This window comes from Cherax quadricarinatus, chromosome 59, assembly GCF_038502225.1.
Source record: "Cherax quadricarinatus isolate ZL_2023a chromosome 59, ASM3850222v1, whole genome shotgun sequence".
Taxonomy (NCBI): domain Eukaryota; kingdom Metazoa; phylum Arthropoda; class Malacostraca; order Decapoda; family Parastacidae; genus Cherax; species Cherax quadricarinatus.
Genome location: NC_091350.1, coordinates 14,542,477 through 14,557,206, shown reverse-complemented (window position 1 = coordinate 14,557,206; position 14,730 = coordinate 14,542,477). Strand labels below are relative to the sequence as shown.

The following is a 14,730-nucleotide window of genomic DNA, read 5'->3' as shown; positions in this document are numbered from 1 at the left end:
AGATGTGTAGTGTGACCTAAGTGTAAGTAGAAGTAGCAAGACATACCTGAAATCTTGCATGTTTATGAGACAGAAGAAAAGACACTAGCAATCCTACCATCATGTAAAACAATTACAGGCTTTCGTTTTACACTCACTTGGCAGGACGGTAGTACCTCCCTGGGCGGTTGCTGTCTACCAACCTACTACCTATAAGCATTATAAATACAGGAGGGCCCCGCTTTACGGCGTTCCGCTTTACGGCGTTCCGCTAATACGGACATTTCAAATTATGACCAAAACTCACTATACGGCTCCCCCCACCTGACTTTCTAATACGGTCACCGTGCCCCACCCTGTTTGTTTACATTCTCCATGAGCTCAGTAAGCACTAAGTCTCTCCATTTTGTCTGGAAACTCCAAAATTTCAAATGTTTTTAAAAGTTATTTCATATTTTATATATACTCTGATAATTATACTTATGTATACCTGTACCTAAATAAACTTACATACATCGAGTCATTTAAATGTCGTATATTACGTTAATATACACATTTTCATTAATCCATCCATGATATTTTTTTCAAAATTATATAATAAACACGATGCATAACATATAAATAAGATAAATACACCCCACAGTAGAATAAATAAACAAATGTGAGATGTGAGCAGACGACTTGCACAAGTGGTGATAATAACAATACTGAGTCTCATTAAATGTCGTATATTACGGTAATATACACATTTTCATTAATCCATCCATGATATTTTTTTCAAAATTATATAATAAACACGATGCATAACATATAAATAAGATAAATACACCCCACAGTAGAATAAATAAACAAATGTGAGATGTCGTAGCAGACGACTTGCACAAGTGGTGATAATAACAATACTGAGTCTCATTAAATGTCGTATATTACGGTAATATACACATTTTCATTAATCCATCCATGATATTTTTTTCAAAATTATATAATAAACACGATACATAACATAAAAAGATGATAAATACACCCCACAATAGAATAAATAAACATAAATATAAGATGTGGGAGCCACATAACTTGTACAAGTGACGGCAAGAATAACATTTTCTCTAATCTAACATAAGAGTAAATGTGTTACTGGGGGTAACTGTAGAAAATTATTCCTTTCGTATGTATGTAAGTAAGTTTATTCAGGTATACACAAATACAGTTACATAGATTATCATACATAACAACATACGTGTAGAGAACCTAGGATAACCCAAAAAAGTCAGTGTGACTTATTTCCATTGCCTTCACTCAGAGCTTCATTTCTTCTCAAAATGATGTTACATGAGAATGGGAGTGTTCTTCTTTATTAATTCTACCGTATCAATGTAGAGACAACCTGTACACAATGTAACTTGTACACAAACCAGACGTGTACATTTCGTTTGTTTACAAAACTTACCTTCCCCTGGTTTGTTTACATAACTGCGCCTGCCCCCTCTCATGTACTCATTCTCTCTCTCTCTCATTTATTCGTTTTATCTCATTTACTTACTCCTGACCCTACATTAAGACTACAAATATTTTAAGGTAAGTAATGAGTGAACTGTATATACATTTTATCGCTCTGGGATGCTTAAATATCATAGAATAGTATGTGTGGGTGGGGTGGCCTGGTGAGGCTATTACAATACATACCACACTTGATTTCTTACAATAAATACTACTTGTCTCACCCTAGATTAAGACTATAAATATTTTAAGGTAAGTAATGAGTGCACTATGTGTGTATTGTACCTTTTTATTGTTTTTTGATGCCTGGTTCTATTGCTAACTTAATATATGTTAGTGTAAACTTGTTATCTAGTGTTTGTATGCATTTATAAGTGGAAAAAAAGGGTGTTCCACTTTACGGCGATTTCCGCTTTACGGCGGTAGCCTGGAACCTAACCCGCCATATAAGTGGGGCCTTCCTGTATAATAATAATTATAGTATTGTGCATCAGAAGTGAAGCACTTAAGATAATATATAAAATAAATCTAAACTTATGGAAAGAAACAATAAAAGTAAAGCACGAAACTTCAAAATTGAAGCAAAAAACTTCAAAAGTGAAGCATGAAGTATGTTTATAGATCAATGATGAGGTGAAAAACTTCTAAGATACATAAACCACCATATGAAATGAGAAAGAGTACTACCCAGGCAGACTGGGTCAAGTAACTGAATGTAGGCAAATGGTTCAGAGAACTGACAGTTTGATGAATTAAGACACTTGTGCAACACCTGGGCTGAGGAAGTCACTGGTTGGTGAAATGTTTCCACAATGAAGATACCCAAGTGTTGCACAAGTGTTTAATTCATCAAATAACTGAAGCTTCCTCCTGAAGTGAGACTGGTAAGGGAAAAATATAGAAAAAGGTGACTGGCAAAATTCAGCAGAAGCAAGTTTACCAATTAAAGTGTAATTACAAGGGCATGGTTGGTAAATGTATCTTGAAGACACTCAAAATGTTTTGAAAAAAAAAAAAAGCCAAAGAAAAAAGCAACTTAAAAAAAAATATTCAGAGAAACCACTTCAAGAGTAAATGTACAGAGCACACACAAAACTACACAGATCTCCAGCATACTGTTACTAATTAAAATTAAAGTATTTCACTGGCAACAGCTCCCTACTTTATCAATATTTTATTTGTTAAAGTGATATTACAAGTACCATACTTGAATGTGCTTACCTGGGCAGCCATAACTTCAGCAAACTCATCTACACACTGAGGAAGAGAAAGCCACTTGATAGGTGGGAAGATGAATGTGATAAACCAGGCACAAGCTTTCATTATCTGAAGATCCCTCCTGTGGGAAGGAGTGAAATATTTTGTAAGTGATTGCCAGACAAAAAAAAAAAAAAATAGAAAACTGTTTAACCCTTTCAGGGTCCAAGGCCCAAATCTGGAGTCACGCACCAGTGTCCAAGAATTTTCCAAAAAAAAATTTGTTATTTTTTCTTATGAAATCGTAGAGAATCTTTTTGTGAAGGTAATAAAACAAAAAGTACAAAATTTGGTGGAAAATTGACGAAATTATGCTCTCGCGAATTTTGATGTGTCAGCGATATTTACGAATCGGCGATTTTGCCGACTTTGACTCCCATTTTAGGCCAATTACATTATTCCAATCAACCAAATTCTTAGCTATTTCACTAGTATTACTTCTATTCTATCGATTGAGCACAAGAAATCGCCAAGTCAACTGTTTCAACTACAAAATAAAGTGATCGGAAATTGTTAATTTGGCCAATTTAACACAAAGTTCAAAATATTCCAATTTCAAAATAGGGTCCAGAATGAACAATGTAGGCATTCCTGGCACTAAACTAACATTTCCTCTGTTCATTAGTTATGTTTTGAGGCTTTACAAATAAATTCCATTTTGATTTTTTATTCACATAATGAATTTTTATTCACACCAAAAAATAGAAGATTTACTCTTATGCAATACTGTAATAATTGTATAAATATCATCACCATATTTGTGAATGTATATTAGACCCACCAGCTGACGTGTATTAGATGTGTGAGGTCGTTTGTTTACTCTTGAATATCGGCAAAAATTTAACATTTCCGCTACTTTGAGCTCAGTTTCAAGCCATTTCCAATGCTAAAACCAATTAAAATCATCTCTATTTCTGTAGTATGTCTTCCATTCTATCAAATGAGACCAAGAAATCGCAAATACAACTATAAAAAACATACGAAAAAACACTGCAAAGTTGCTGTTTTAATCGAAAAATCATGATTTCATTTTTTTTCTCTCATTATACACAGTGTGCTGCAGGATCTGTTTTATGTGGTGCACACATACCACATAGATGTATTCTCTCATATCTAGGCCCAAATGTACCACTCACAGTTTATCAGAGTGAGCTGAGCTCATGGCGTAGATCTACGGTTTGGACCCTGAACGTAAAGCCGTAGATCTACGGGACGGACCCTGAAAGGGTTAAGCAAATCAGTTTTTTTTATTTATCAGGACAAATGCTTTAATGATTAAAAATCAGAAAACTTGTATTAATCCCTTATACTGTAACTTGAACTTATGAAAATACCTGCAGTAGAATTAACTGCACAGGCTTGTCACAAGAAGCAAAATTTAAAACAAACTGTTTCAAATACAACAGAACCTTGCTGAAATCCTCTTTCACAGAAAATTTTCCAAATTTCATACATGATCATGGATAAAATTAAACTGAGTTAAAGGGCACAACCCATGAAGAGAGGCTAATGAAAATGAATCTAATGACATTGGAGGATAGAAGAACCAAGGAAGATATGATAAGAACACACAAAATACTCAGGGAAACTGATAGGGTAGACAGGGACAGACTGTTTGAGAGGCAAGAACAGGAATTCAGTCACAGCTGGAAGTTAAAGACAGGTAAGTCACAGGGATGTCAGGAAGTATTTTTTCAGTTTCAGGGTGGTTGGAAAGTGGAATAATATCAGTGAAAATGTGGTTTAGACAGGCTCCATACACTACTTGAAGAACAGGGATGAATGAGCCCAAGAGGCTAGGAGGGAGTGAATCTGGCAAGCAGCAAGGTGAAAGGTGGGCCTAGGAGCTAAAATTCGACCCCTATAGTCATATATAGGTGAGTACATATAGGAGAGTATGTACCTTTATGAAGCAACAGAACTTGCATGTTTCTACCCATGGTGGACTCAACAAACTGTCACATTATTAAGTCCTTTATTGTTATGCAAGAATATCCGGAAATACAACCGAAGTTGTATGTGCCATTAATTTCTAACAACGTATGAGTTAAAGGAAAATATAATATTAGCACTTCAAAGATAGTGTCTTACCCAAAGGCTGACTGTACACCTGGGTGAAGAATTTTAATGGCCACAGGTACAAGTCCATCCAAGTCCTCTGGCGGAGCCTCATCCATTGGCAGAGATTTGTCAAGACCACTTTCCTGCCACTCCTGTAGTGAAAATTCTTAAAATGAAACAGGTCTGGATATAATGTCAATACAGTACATATTTTTTATTTTATTTTATATCAAAGGAAAGATCTAAACCTGCAGAGGTCAAGCATCACATGGGGAATGGGAAGCATTCAAGACTGAACTAAGGAAGGGGAAGGCAAATAAAGTTCCTTAGATTAAGAGACCTTCAACAGCATCAAGGTACCTCCTTGAAGGGGTACAGTATGTGCTGTAATATGGATACCATATTGTTTCAGTTTTGTTTAAAATTCACAAATCATCAGTCTATCAGTGTTTAAATGGCAAAGTTATTTTTGTGGAAATAAAACAAACTAACTTTCTGCTTTTTTAAAAGTTCCTTGCTGCAAATCAATCATCACCATTGGAGCTAACAACTTGGGTAGCTTTAAAAATAGGTTGGACATGAGTGAGAAGGGTTGAGTATGAGGACCTGCATAGTATGTGAGTAGACCTACCACAGTGATCCTATGTTCTTATCCTTTTTCTTTTCCATTTTTTTTTTTTGAAGGACTGGGCCCGAAGGACTACTACACTACTACTCTTATTTTTTTGTATGTAAATAAATAAATAAATAAATGTAGGTAGTAGGTTGGTAGACAGCAACCACCCAGGGAGGTACTACCGTCCTGCCAAGTGAGTGTAAAATGAAAGCCTGTAATTGTTTTACATGATGGTAGGATTGCTGGTGTCTTTTGTCTGTCTCATAAATATGCAAGATTACAGGTACGTCTTGCTACTTCTACTTACACTTAGGTCACACTACACATACATGTACACGTTTATTTATACACACTCATCTGAGTTTTCTTTGATTTTATCTTAATAGTTCTTGGTCTTATTACTTTTCCTTTTATATCCATGGGGAAGTGGAATAAGAATCTTTCCTCCGTAAGCCATGCGTGTTGTAAAAGTCAACTAAAATGCCGGGAACAATGGGCTAGTAACCCCTTTTCCTGTAAAGATTACTAAAAAGAATAAGAAGAAGAAAATTGTCAAAGTGGGAAGTCTGAATGTGCGTGGATGTTGTGCAAATGATAAGAAAGAGATGATTATGGATGTTATGAATGAGAAGAAACTGGATGTCCTGGCTTTAAGTGAAACAAAGCTGAAGGGGGTGGGAGAGTTTCAATGGAGAGGAATAAATGGGATTAGGTCAGGGGTTTCAAATAGAGTTAGAGCTAAAGAAGGAGTAGCAAAAATGTTGAAGGATAAGCTATGGCAGGAAAAGAGGGACTACAAATGCATAAGTTCAAGGATTATGTGGAGTAAAATAAAGATTGGATGTGAAAAGTGGGTTATAGTAAGCGTGTATGCACCTGGAGAAGAGAGAAGTGTAGAGGAGAGAGAGAGAGATTCTGGGAAATGTTAAGTGAATGCGTGGGGAGTTTTGAATCAAGTGTGAGAGTAATGGTGGTTGGGGATTTCAATGCTAAAGTGGGTAAAAATGTTATGGAGGGAGTAGTAGGTAAATTTGGGGTGCCAGGGGTAAATGTAAATGGGGAGCCTTTAATTGAGCTATGTGTAGAAAGAAATTTGGTAATAAGTAATACATATTTTATGAAAAAGAGGATAAATAAATATACAAGGTATGATGTAGCACGTAATGAAAGTAGTTTGTTAGATTATGTATTGGTGGATAAAAGGTTGATGGGTAGGCTCCAGGATGTACATGTTTATAGATGGGCAACTGATATATCAGATCATTATTTAGTTGTAGCTACAGTTAGAGTAAGAGGTAGATGGGAAAAGAGGAAGGTGGCAACAACAAGTAAGAGGGAGGTGAAAGTGTATAAACTAAGGGAGGAGGAAGTTCGGGTGAGATATAAGCGACTATTGGCAGAAAGGTGGGCTAGTGCAAAGATGAGTAGTGGGGGGGTTGAAGAGGGTTGGAATAGTTTTAAAAATGCAGTATTAGAATGTGGGGCAGAAGTTTGTGGATATAGGAGGGTGGGGGCAGGAGGAAAGAGGAGTGATTGGTGGAATGATGAAGTAAAGGGTGTGATAAAAGAGAAAAAGGTAGCTTACGAGAGGTTTTTACAAAGCAGAAGTGTTTTAAGAAGAGCAGAGTATATGGAGAGTAAAAGAAAGGTGAAGAGAGTGGTGAGAGAGTGCAAAAGGAGAGCAGATGAAAGAGTGGGAGAGGCACTGTCAAGAAATTTTAATGAAAATAAGAAAAAATTTTGGAGTGAGTTAAACAAGTTAAGAAAGCCTAGGGAAAGTATGGATTTGTCCGTTAAAAACAGAGTAGGGGAGTTAGTAGATGGGGAGAGGGAGGTATTAGGTAGATGGCGAGAATATTTTGAGGAACTTTTAAATGTTGAGGAAGAAAGGGAGGCGGTAATTTCATGCATTGGCCAGGGAGGTATACCATCTTTTAGGAGTGAAGAAGAGCAGAATGTAAGTGTGGTGGAGGTACGTGAGGCATTACGTAGAATGAAAGGGGGTAAAGCAGCTGGAACTGATGGGATCATGACAGAAATGTTAAAAGCAGGGGGGGATATAGTGTTGGAGTGGTTGGTACTTTTGTTTAATAAATGTATGAAAGAGGGGAAGGTACCTAGGGATTGGCGGAGAGCATGTATAGTCCCTTTATATAAAGGGAAAGGGGACAAAAGAGATTGTAAAAATTATAGAGGAATAAGTTTACTGAGTATACCAGGAAAAGTATATGGTAGGGTTATAATTGAAAGAATTAGAGGTAAGACAGAATGTAGAATTGCGGATGAGCAAGGAGGCTTCAGAGTGGGTAGGGGATGTGTAGATCAAGTGTTTACATTGAAGCATATATGTGAACAGTATTTAGATAAAGGTAGGGAAGTTTTTATTGCATTTATGGATTTACAAAAGGCATATGATAGAGTGGATAGAGGAGCAATGTGGCAGATGTTGCAAGTTTATGGAATAGGTGGTAAGTTACTAAATGCTGTAAAGAGCTTTTATGAGGATAGTGAGGCTCAGGTTAGGGTGTGTAGAAGAGAGGGAGAATACTTCCCGGTAAAATTAGGTCTTAGACAGGGATGTGTAATGTCACCATGGTTGTTTAATATATTTATAGATGGGGTTGTAAAAGAAGTAAATGCTAGGGTGTTCGGGAGAGGGGTGGGATTAAATTATGGGGAATCAAATTCAAAATGGGAATTGACACAGTTACTTTTTGCTGATGATACTGTGCTTATGGGAGATTCTAAAGAAAAATTGCAAAGGTTAGTGGATGAGTTTGAGAATGTGTGTAAAGGTAGAAAGTTGAAAGTGAACATAGAAAAGAGTAAGGTGATGAGGATATCAAATGATTTAGATAAAGAAAAATTGGATATCAAATTGGGGAGGAGGAGTATGGAAGAAGTGAATGTTTTCAGATACCTGGGAGTTGACGTGTCGGCGGATGGATTTATGAAGGATGAGGTTAATCATAGAATTGATGAGGGAAAAAAGGTGAGTGGTGCATTGAGGTATATGTGGAGTCAAAAAACTTTATCTATGGAGGCAAAGAAGGGAATGTATGAAAGTATAGTAGTACCAACACTCTTATATGGATGTGAAGCTTGGGTGGTAAATGCAGCAGCGAGGAGACGGTTGGAGGCAGTGGAGATGTCCTGTCTAAGGGCAATGTGTGGTGTAAATATTATGCAGAAAATTCGGAGTGTGGAAATTAGGAGAAGGTGTGGAGTTAATAAAAGCATTAGTCAGAGGGCAGAAGAGGGGTTGTTGAGGTGGTTTGGTCATTTAGAGAGAATGGATCAAAGTAGAATGACATGGAAAGCATATAAATCTATAGGGGAAGGAAAGAGGGGTAGGGGTCGTCCTCGAAAGGGTTGGAAAGAGGGGGTAAAGGAGGTTTTGTGGGCGAGGGGCTTGGACTTCCAGCAAGCGTGCATGAGCGTGTTAGATAGGAGTGAATGGAGACGAATGATACTTGGGACCTGACTATCTGTTGGAGTGTGAGCAGGGTAATATTTAGTGAAGGGATTCAGGGAAACCGGTTATTTTCATATAGTCGGACTTGAGTCCTGGAAATGGGAAGTACAATGCCTGCACTTTAAAAGAGTGGTTTGGGATATTGGCAGTTTGGAGGGATATGTTGTGTATCTTTATACGTATATGCTTCTAAACTGTTGTATTCTGAGCACCTCTGCAAAAGCAGTGATAATGTGGGAGTGTGGTGAAAGTGTTGAATGATGATGAAAGTATTTTCTTTTTGGGGATTTTCTTTCTTTTTTGGGTCACCCTGCCTCGGTGGGAGACGACCGACTTGTTGAAAAAAAAAAAAATAAATGAGAGAGGAGTTGGATTTGAGAAGAACCAGCCTAGTATGGAACAGTAGGCATACTGTAGTACTCCTCTATTCTTATGATTGTAGTAGCTAATCTGAATATTTTTCTGGTTATTCTGATCATTTTTCACATTATTTTTTGGGTGGCTTGCACTCATAAGATAGGGATTCTTATTCTTTGGATCTTTATTTAGAAAAACTCTTCTATGGCTGTTAAAATACACTAACTCAATCAGCAAAGGTAAAAAAAAAAAAATGCTCCAGAGATAGACAAGATATACACAAAACAGAGGAACAATAGATTAATTCATTGATAAGAGAAGGTTTGTGTGGCTGAGTTATCTCACCTCCACTAGAGAGTGTGGGGGCACATCCTCAGCTGCCTCTCTCTCTACATCCTCCAACACGTCAGAATCCACCGGAGCTTGCTCGTCAATGTTTAATACATCATTGGCTAAATTTTCTGCTATAGATAGGAGATTAGCTTCTTCAGGTGTCTCATTTATTTCTTCCCCATGTGATGCTTCACTTCCTGCAAGATATATACTCGACTGAGGCAAAATATGCAAAATAAAATGAAAAAACAAGATGAATAAAAACTGACTGAATACATGTTTTTACAGATTTCATGGTTTTTACATAATCACTCTTTTCAGGCACACACTGCATAAGATTCCACCCCCCCCCCAAAAAAAAAATCAGTTGAGTCAAATTCAAATTTTTTATTTCTTTTTGTTGCACAAATATAATGGTGTGTCAATGTAATAAACCACTGGAAGGCACAAAAGAAAGCCACTAGTATGCAAAGCATTCTGGGCATATTAATCATGATAAATATTCACTGACCCCAAGAAATCTTATAAGCATGCTTACATTTAACTCTTCAGTCATTTAACACCTAAGTAGGCTGATCCTAAGAAGAAAACATTCACCATTAATTACTTTCTAGCTATATTTTCAGAAGGGATAGATGCCACTGGTAAATGGTAAGCCAGCAAACTGCAACTTCCCCATCACATTTTCAGAATATATGAACTGTTTACCTGGAGTTTACCTGGAGAGAGTTCCGGGGGTCAACGCCCCCGTGGCCCGGTCTGTGACCAGGCCTCCTGGTGGATCAGAGCCTGATCAACCAGGCTGTTGCTGCTGGCTGCACGCAAACCTACGTACGAGCCACAGCCCGGCTGATCAGGAACTGACTTTAGGTGCTTGTCCAGTGCCAGCTTGAAGACTGCCAGGGGTCTGTTGGTAATCCCCCTTATGTATGCTGGGAGGCAGTTGAACAGTCTCGGGCCCCTGACACTAATTGTATGGTCTCTTAACGTGCTAGTGACACCCCTGCTCTTCATTGGGGGGATGGTGCATCGTCTGCCAAGTCTTTTGCTTTCGTAGTGAGTGATTTTCATGTGCAAGTTCGGTACTAGTCCCTCTAGGATTTTCCAGGTGTACATAATCATGTATCTCTCCCTCCTGCGTTCCAGGGAATACAGGTTTAGGAACCTCAAGCGCTCCCAATAATTGAGGTGTTTTATCTCCGTTATGCGTGCCGTGAAAGTTCTCTGTACATTTTCTAGGTCGGCAATTTCACCTGCCTTGAAAGGTGCTGTTAGTGTGCAACAATATTCCAGCCTAGATAGAACAAGTGACCTGAAGAGTGTCATCATGGACTTGGCCTCCCTAGTTTTGAAGGTTTTCATTATCCATCCTGTAATTTTTCTAGCAGATGCGATTGATACAATGTTATATTAATTCTCAACATCCAAAATTAATTCCAACTAGCTAGTCTTCCCAAGTGCCCCTACATAAATAAAAATATTATTTTACCAACTCCAGCAGTAAGTAAAATCCCACAGACCACATAACTTTAAATGCTGAAGGGCCCATCCATAAAACACCTTTAATACCATCCCTCCAACTCTTCCTAGGGCACTCACTACATATTTCATCAATCCACAATTTATACACAATTTAAAGTGCTCTATTTTTTCTACAAGACTAAACTATCTTAACAATCACCTTTCCTCTTTTTAGGAATTATACCATTAATACCTCTCATCTTGTAATTTCTTCAGTACTATTTACTGCACAATATTCACATTACACACTAATTTATAACAAGGCACTGCCATTGCTTTCATCTTTTTCAACCTCCTCCTACTTGGTGTAACATTTAAATATCATATTTCACACCTTCACTCTGAAACAATCTCACTTTTTCCACACTCTGGCTGCTTCCCACCTAGGTAATGTGCACACCTTCCCTCCAACTGTCAGTCTTCCAGAAGTGTGGATTTTTGTATCTGACAAATTACTATGTTCCACAAACTCAACACTCCAGCAACTTTCTCTCCCTCTCATTCCTTCAGTCCTTAACCCTTTCAGGGTTTCCGATGTACTAGTATGGCTTACGCACCAGGGTTATTGACGTACTAGTACGTGTGAATTCTAGCGCCTTCAAATCTTGCGATAGAAAGCTGGTAGGCCTACATATGAAAGAATGGGTCTATGTGGTCAGTGTGCACAATATAAAAAAAATCCTGCAGCACACAGTGCGTTAAAAGAAAAAAAAAAACTTTGACTGTGTTTTTGGTTTAAAACAGCGACTTTGCACTGTATTTTCGTATGGTATTTATGGTTGTATTCTAGTTTTCCTGGTCTCATTTTATAGAATGGAAGACATATTACAGAAATTGATTGGTTTCACAATGAAAAGTACCTTGAAACTGAGCTCAAAGTAGCAGAAATGTTCGATTTTTGCCAAAGTTCAAAAGTAAACAAATCATGCCACGCGTCCAATACACATCAACTGGTAAGTCTAATATTCTTTCACAAGTGCACTGATATTATTTATACCATTTCTACACTAATGCAGTAGTCTGCATAACAATAAATCTTCTATTTTTTGTGAGAATAAAAATTCAAAGTGGAAGGCAAAAGAAATGTAAGAGGGGCCTGGGGACATGACTAATGAACAGAAGAAATGTTATTTTAGTGCCAGGAATGTCTGTCTTGTTTATTCTGAACCCTATTTGGAAATTGGCATCTTTTGTGTGAAGTTGGCAAAATTGCTAATTTCTGACCACTTTATTGGATAGTTGAAATCGGTAAATGGGTGGTTTCTTGTACTCGTTCGATAGAAAAAATGGAGTTCTAGCAAAATAGTTATGATTTTTTTTGACTAGTACACTGGAATTGGCCGAAAATAGGGCTCAAAGTGGACGAAATCGCCGATGCATAAACATCATCGAGACCGCTAACTTCGTGAGAGCATAATTCCGTAAGCTTTCCATCAAATTTCATACTTTTGGTGTCATTATGATCGGGAAAAGATTCTCTATCTTTTCATAAGAAAAAATAATTTTTTTTTCTGAAAAATTTTTGACCCTGAGACTAAGTTTAGGAGAGGGCCTCTCGACCCTGAAAGGGTTAAACTACTCTGTATTCTCATCTCCCCCCTTACCCTTTCTTTTACCGAATTCACTTTCAATTTCCTTCTGTTACACCCAAACTATTACCAACCTATACAGCTTCTCTTTGGATTCTCTCAGTATAACTCCCTACAAACAAAAATTACATGAGATTGTACTTTAAACCAGATTCCTATCTTTTAAATCTGCACTTCTCTCAAAACAAACAAATTTTTTTTTTAACAAGTCGACCGTCTCCCGCCGAGGCAGTGATCCAAAAAGAAAGAAAATCCCCAAAAAGAAAATACTTTCATAATCATTCACCACTTTCACCTCACTCACACATAATCACTGTTTTTTGCAGACATGCCCAGATACAACAGTTTAGAAGCATATATAAAGATATATAACATATCCCTCCAAACTGCCAATATCCCAAACCCCTCCTTTAACCCTTTGAGGGTCGACAGGCCCTTTCCAAGACTCGTTCTCAGGGTCGGCCAAATTTCAAAAAAAAAAAAAAAAATTCTTATGAAAAGACAGAGAATCTATTCCCGATCATAATGACACCAAAAGTATGAAATTTGATGGAAAACTTACGGAATTATGCTCTCGCGAAGTTAGCAGTCTCAGCGAAGTTTACGCATAAGCGATTTTGCCCACTTTGCCTTATTTTCGGCCAATTCCACTGTACTGGTCGACGAAAAACATGAATATTTCGCTAGAACTCCATTTTTTCTATCGAATGAGTGCAAGAAACCACCCATTTACCAATATCAACTATCCAGTACAGTGGTCAGAATTTAGCAATTTTGCCAATTTCACACAAATTTCAAAAGATGCCAATTTCCGAATAGGGTCCAGAATAAACAAGAAAGACATTCCTGGCACTAAAATGACATTTCCTCTGTTCATTAGTCACGTCCCAAGGCCCCTCTTACATTCTTTTGCTTTCCACTTTGAATTTTTATTCTCACAAAAAATAGAAGATTTACTGCTATGCTGACTACTGCATTAGTGTAAAAAATGGTATAAATAATATTGGCATACTTGCGAAAGAATATTAGACTCACCAGTTGACGTGTATTGGACGCTTGGCATGATTTGTTTACTTTTGAACTTTGGTAAAAATCGAACATTTCTGCTACTTTGAGCTCAATTTCAAGGTACTTTTCATTGTAAAACCAGTCAAACTCATCTCAATTTCTGTAATATGTCTTCCATTCTATAAAATGAGACCAAGAAAACTAGAATACATCAATAAATACCATACGAAAATACAGTGCAAAGTCGCTGTTTTATTCCAAAAAAAACGGTCTAAGTTTTTTTTTCTCATTATGCACTGTGTGCTGCAGGATTTTTTTTATACTGTGCACACTGACCACATAGACCCATTCTTTCATATGTAGGCCTACCAGCTTTCTCCCACTAGATTTGAGGGCGCTAGAATTTAGGCGTACTAGTACGTCAAAAGCCCTGGGTCGTAAGCCGTGCTAGTACGGCCGAAATCTTCAAAGGGTTGAAGTGCAGGCATTGTACTTCCCATTTCCAGTACTCAAGTCTGGCTATATAAAAATAACCAGTTTCCCTGAATCCCTTTACTAAATATTACCCTGCTCACACTGCAACAGCTCATCAGGTCCCAAAAACCTTTCATCTCCATTCACTCCTATCTAACATGCTCAGCATGCTTGCTGGATATGATAGAGTGGGAGAGGCACTGTCAAGAAATTTTGCAGAAAATAAGAAAAAATTTTGGAGTGAGATAAACAAGTTAAGAAAGCATAGGGAAAGAATGGATTTGGCAGAGTGGGAGAGGCACTGTCAAGAAATTTTGCAGAAAATAAGAAAAAATTTTGGAGTGAGATAAACAAGTTAAGAAAGCATAGGGAAAGAATGGATTTGTCAGTTAAAAACAGAGTAGGGGAGTTAGCTGATGGGGAGCTGGAGATATTGGGTAGATGGCAGAAATATTTTGAGGAACTTTTAAATGTCAATCAAGAAAGGGAGGCGGTCATTTCATGCATTGGCCAGGGAGGTATAACATCTTTTAGGAGTGAAGAAGAGCAGGATGTGAGTGTGG

At 37.5% G+C, this 14,730-nt stretch overlaps 1 protein-coding gene across 3 annotated transcripts in view; it reads right to left on the bottom strand.

The window, feature by feature from the left end:
• LOC128698732 (uncharacterized aarF domain-containing protein kinase 2-like) overlaps positions 1–14,730 on the bottom strand; it is a 203,902-nt gene that overhangs the window by 78,057 nt on the left and 111,115 nt on the right. For all 3 annotated transcript variants that reach the window (XM_070097763.1, XM_070097762.1, XM_070097761.1), the window contains 3 exons: positions 9,588–9,772; positions 4,825–4,946; positions 2,698–2,815 (listed from right to left, as the gene is read on the bottom strand). In XM_070097763.1, the coding sequence (XP_069953864.1) occupies positions 2,698–2,815; positions 4,825–4,946; positions 9,588–9,772 (425 nt within the window). The remainder of the gene's footprint in view (positions 1–2,697; positions 2,816–4,824; positions 4,947–9,587; positions 9,773–14,730) is intronic.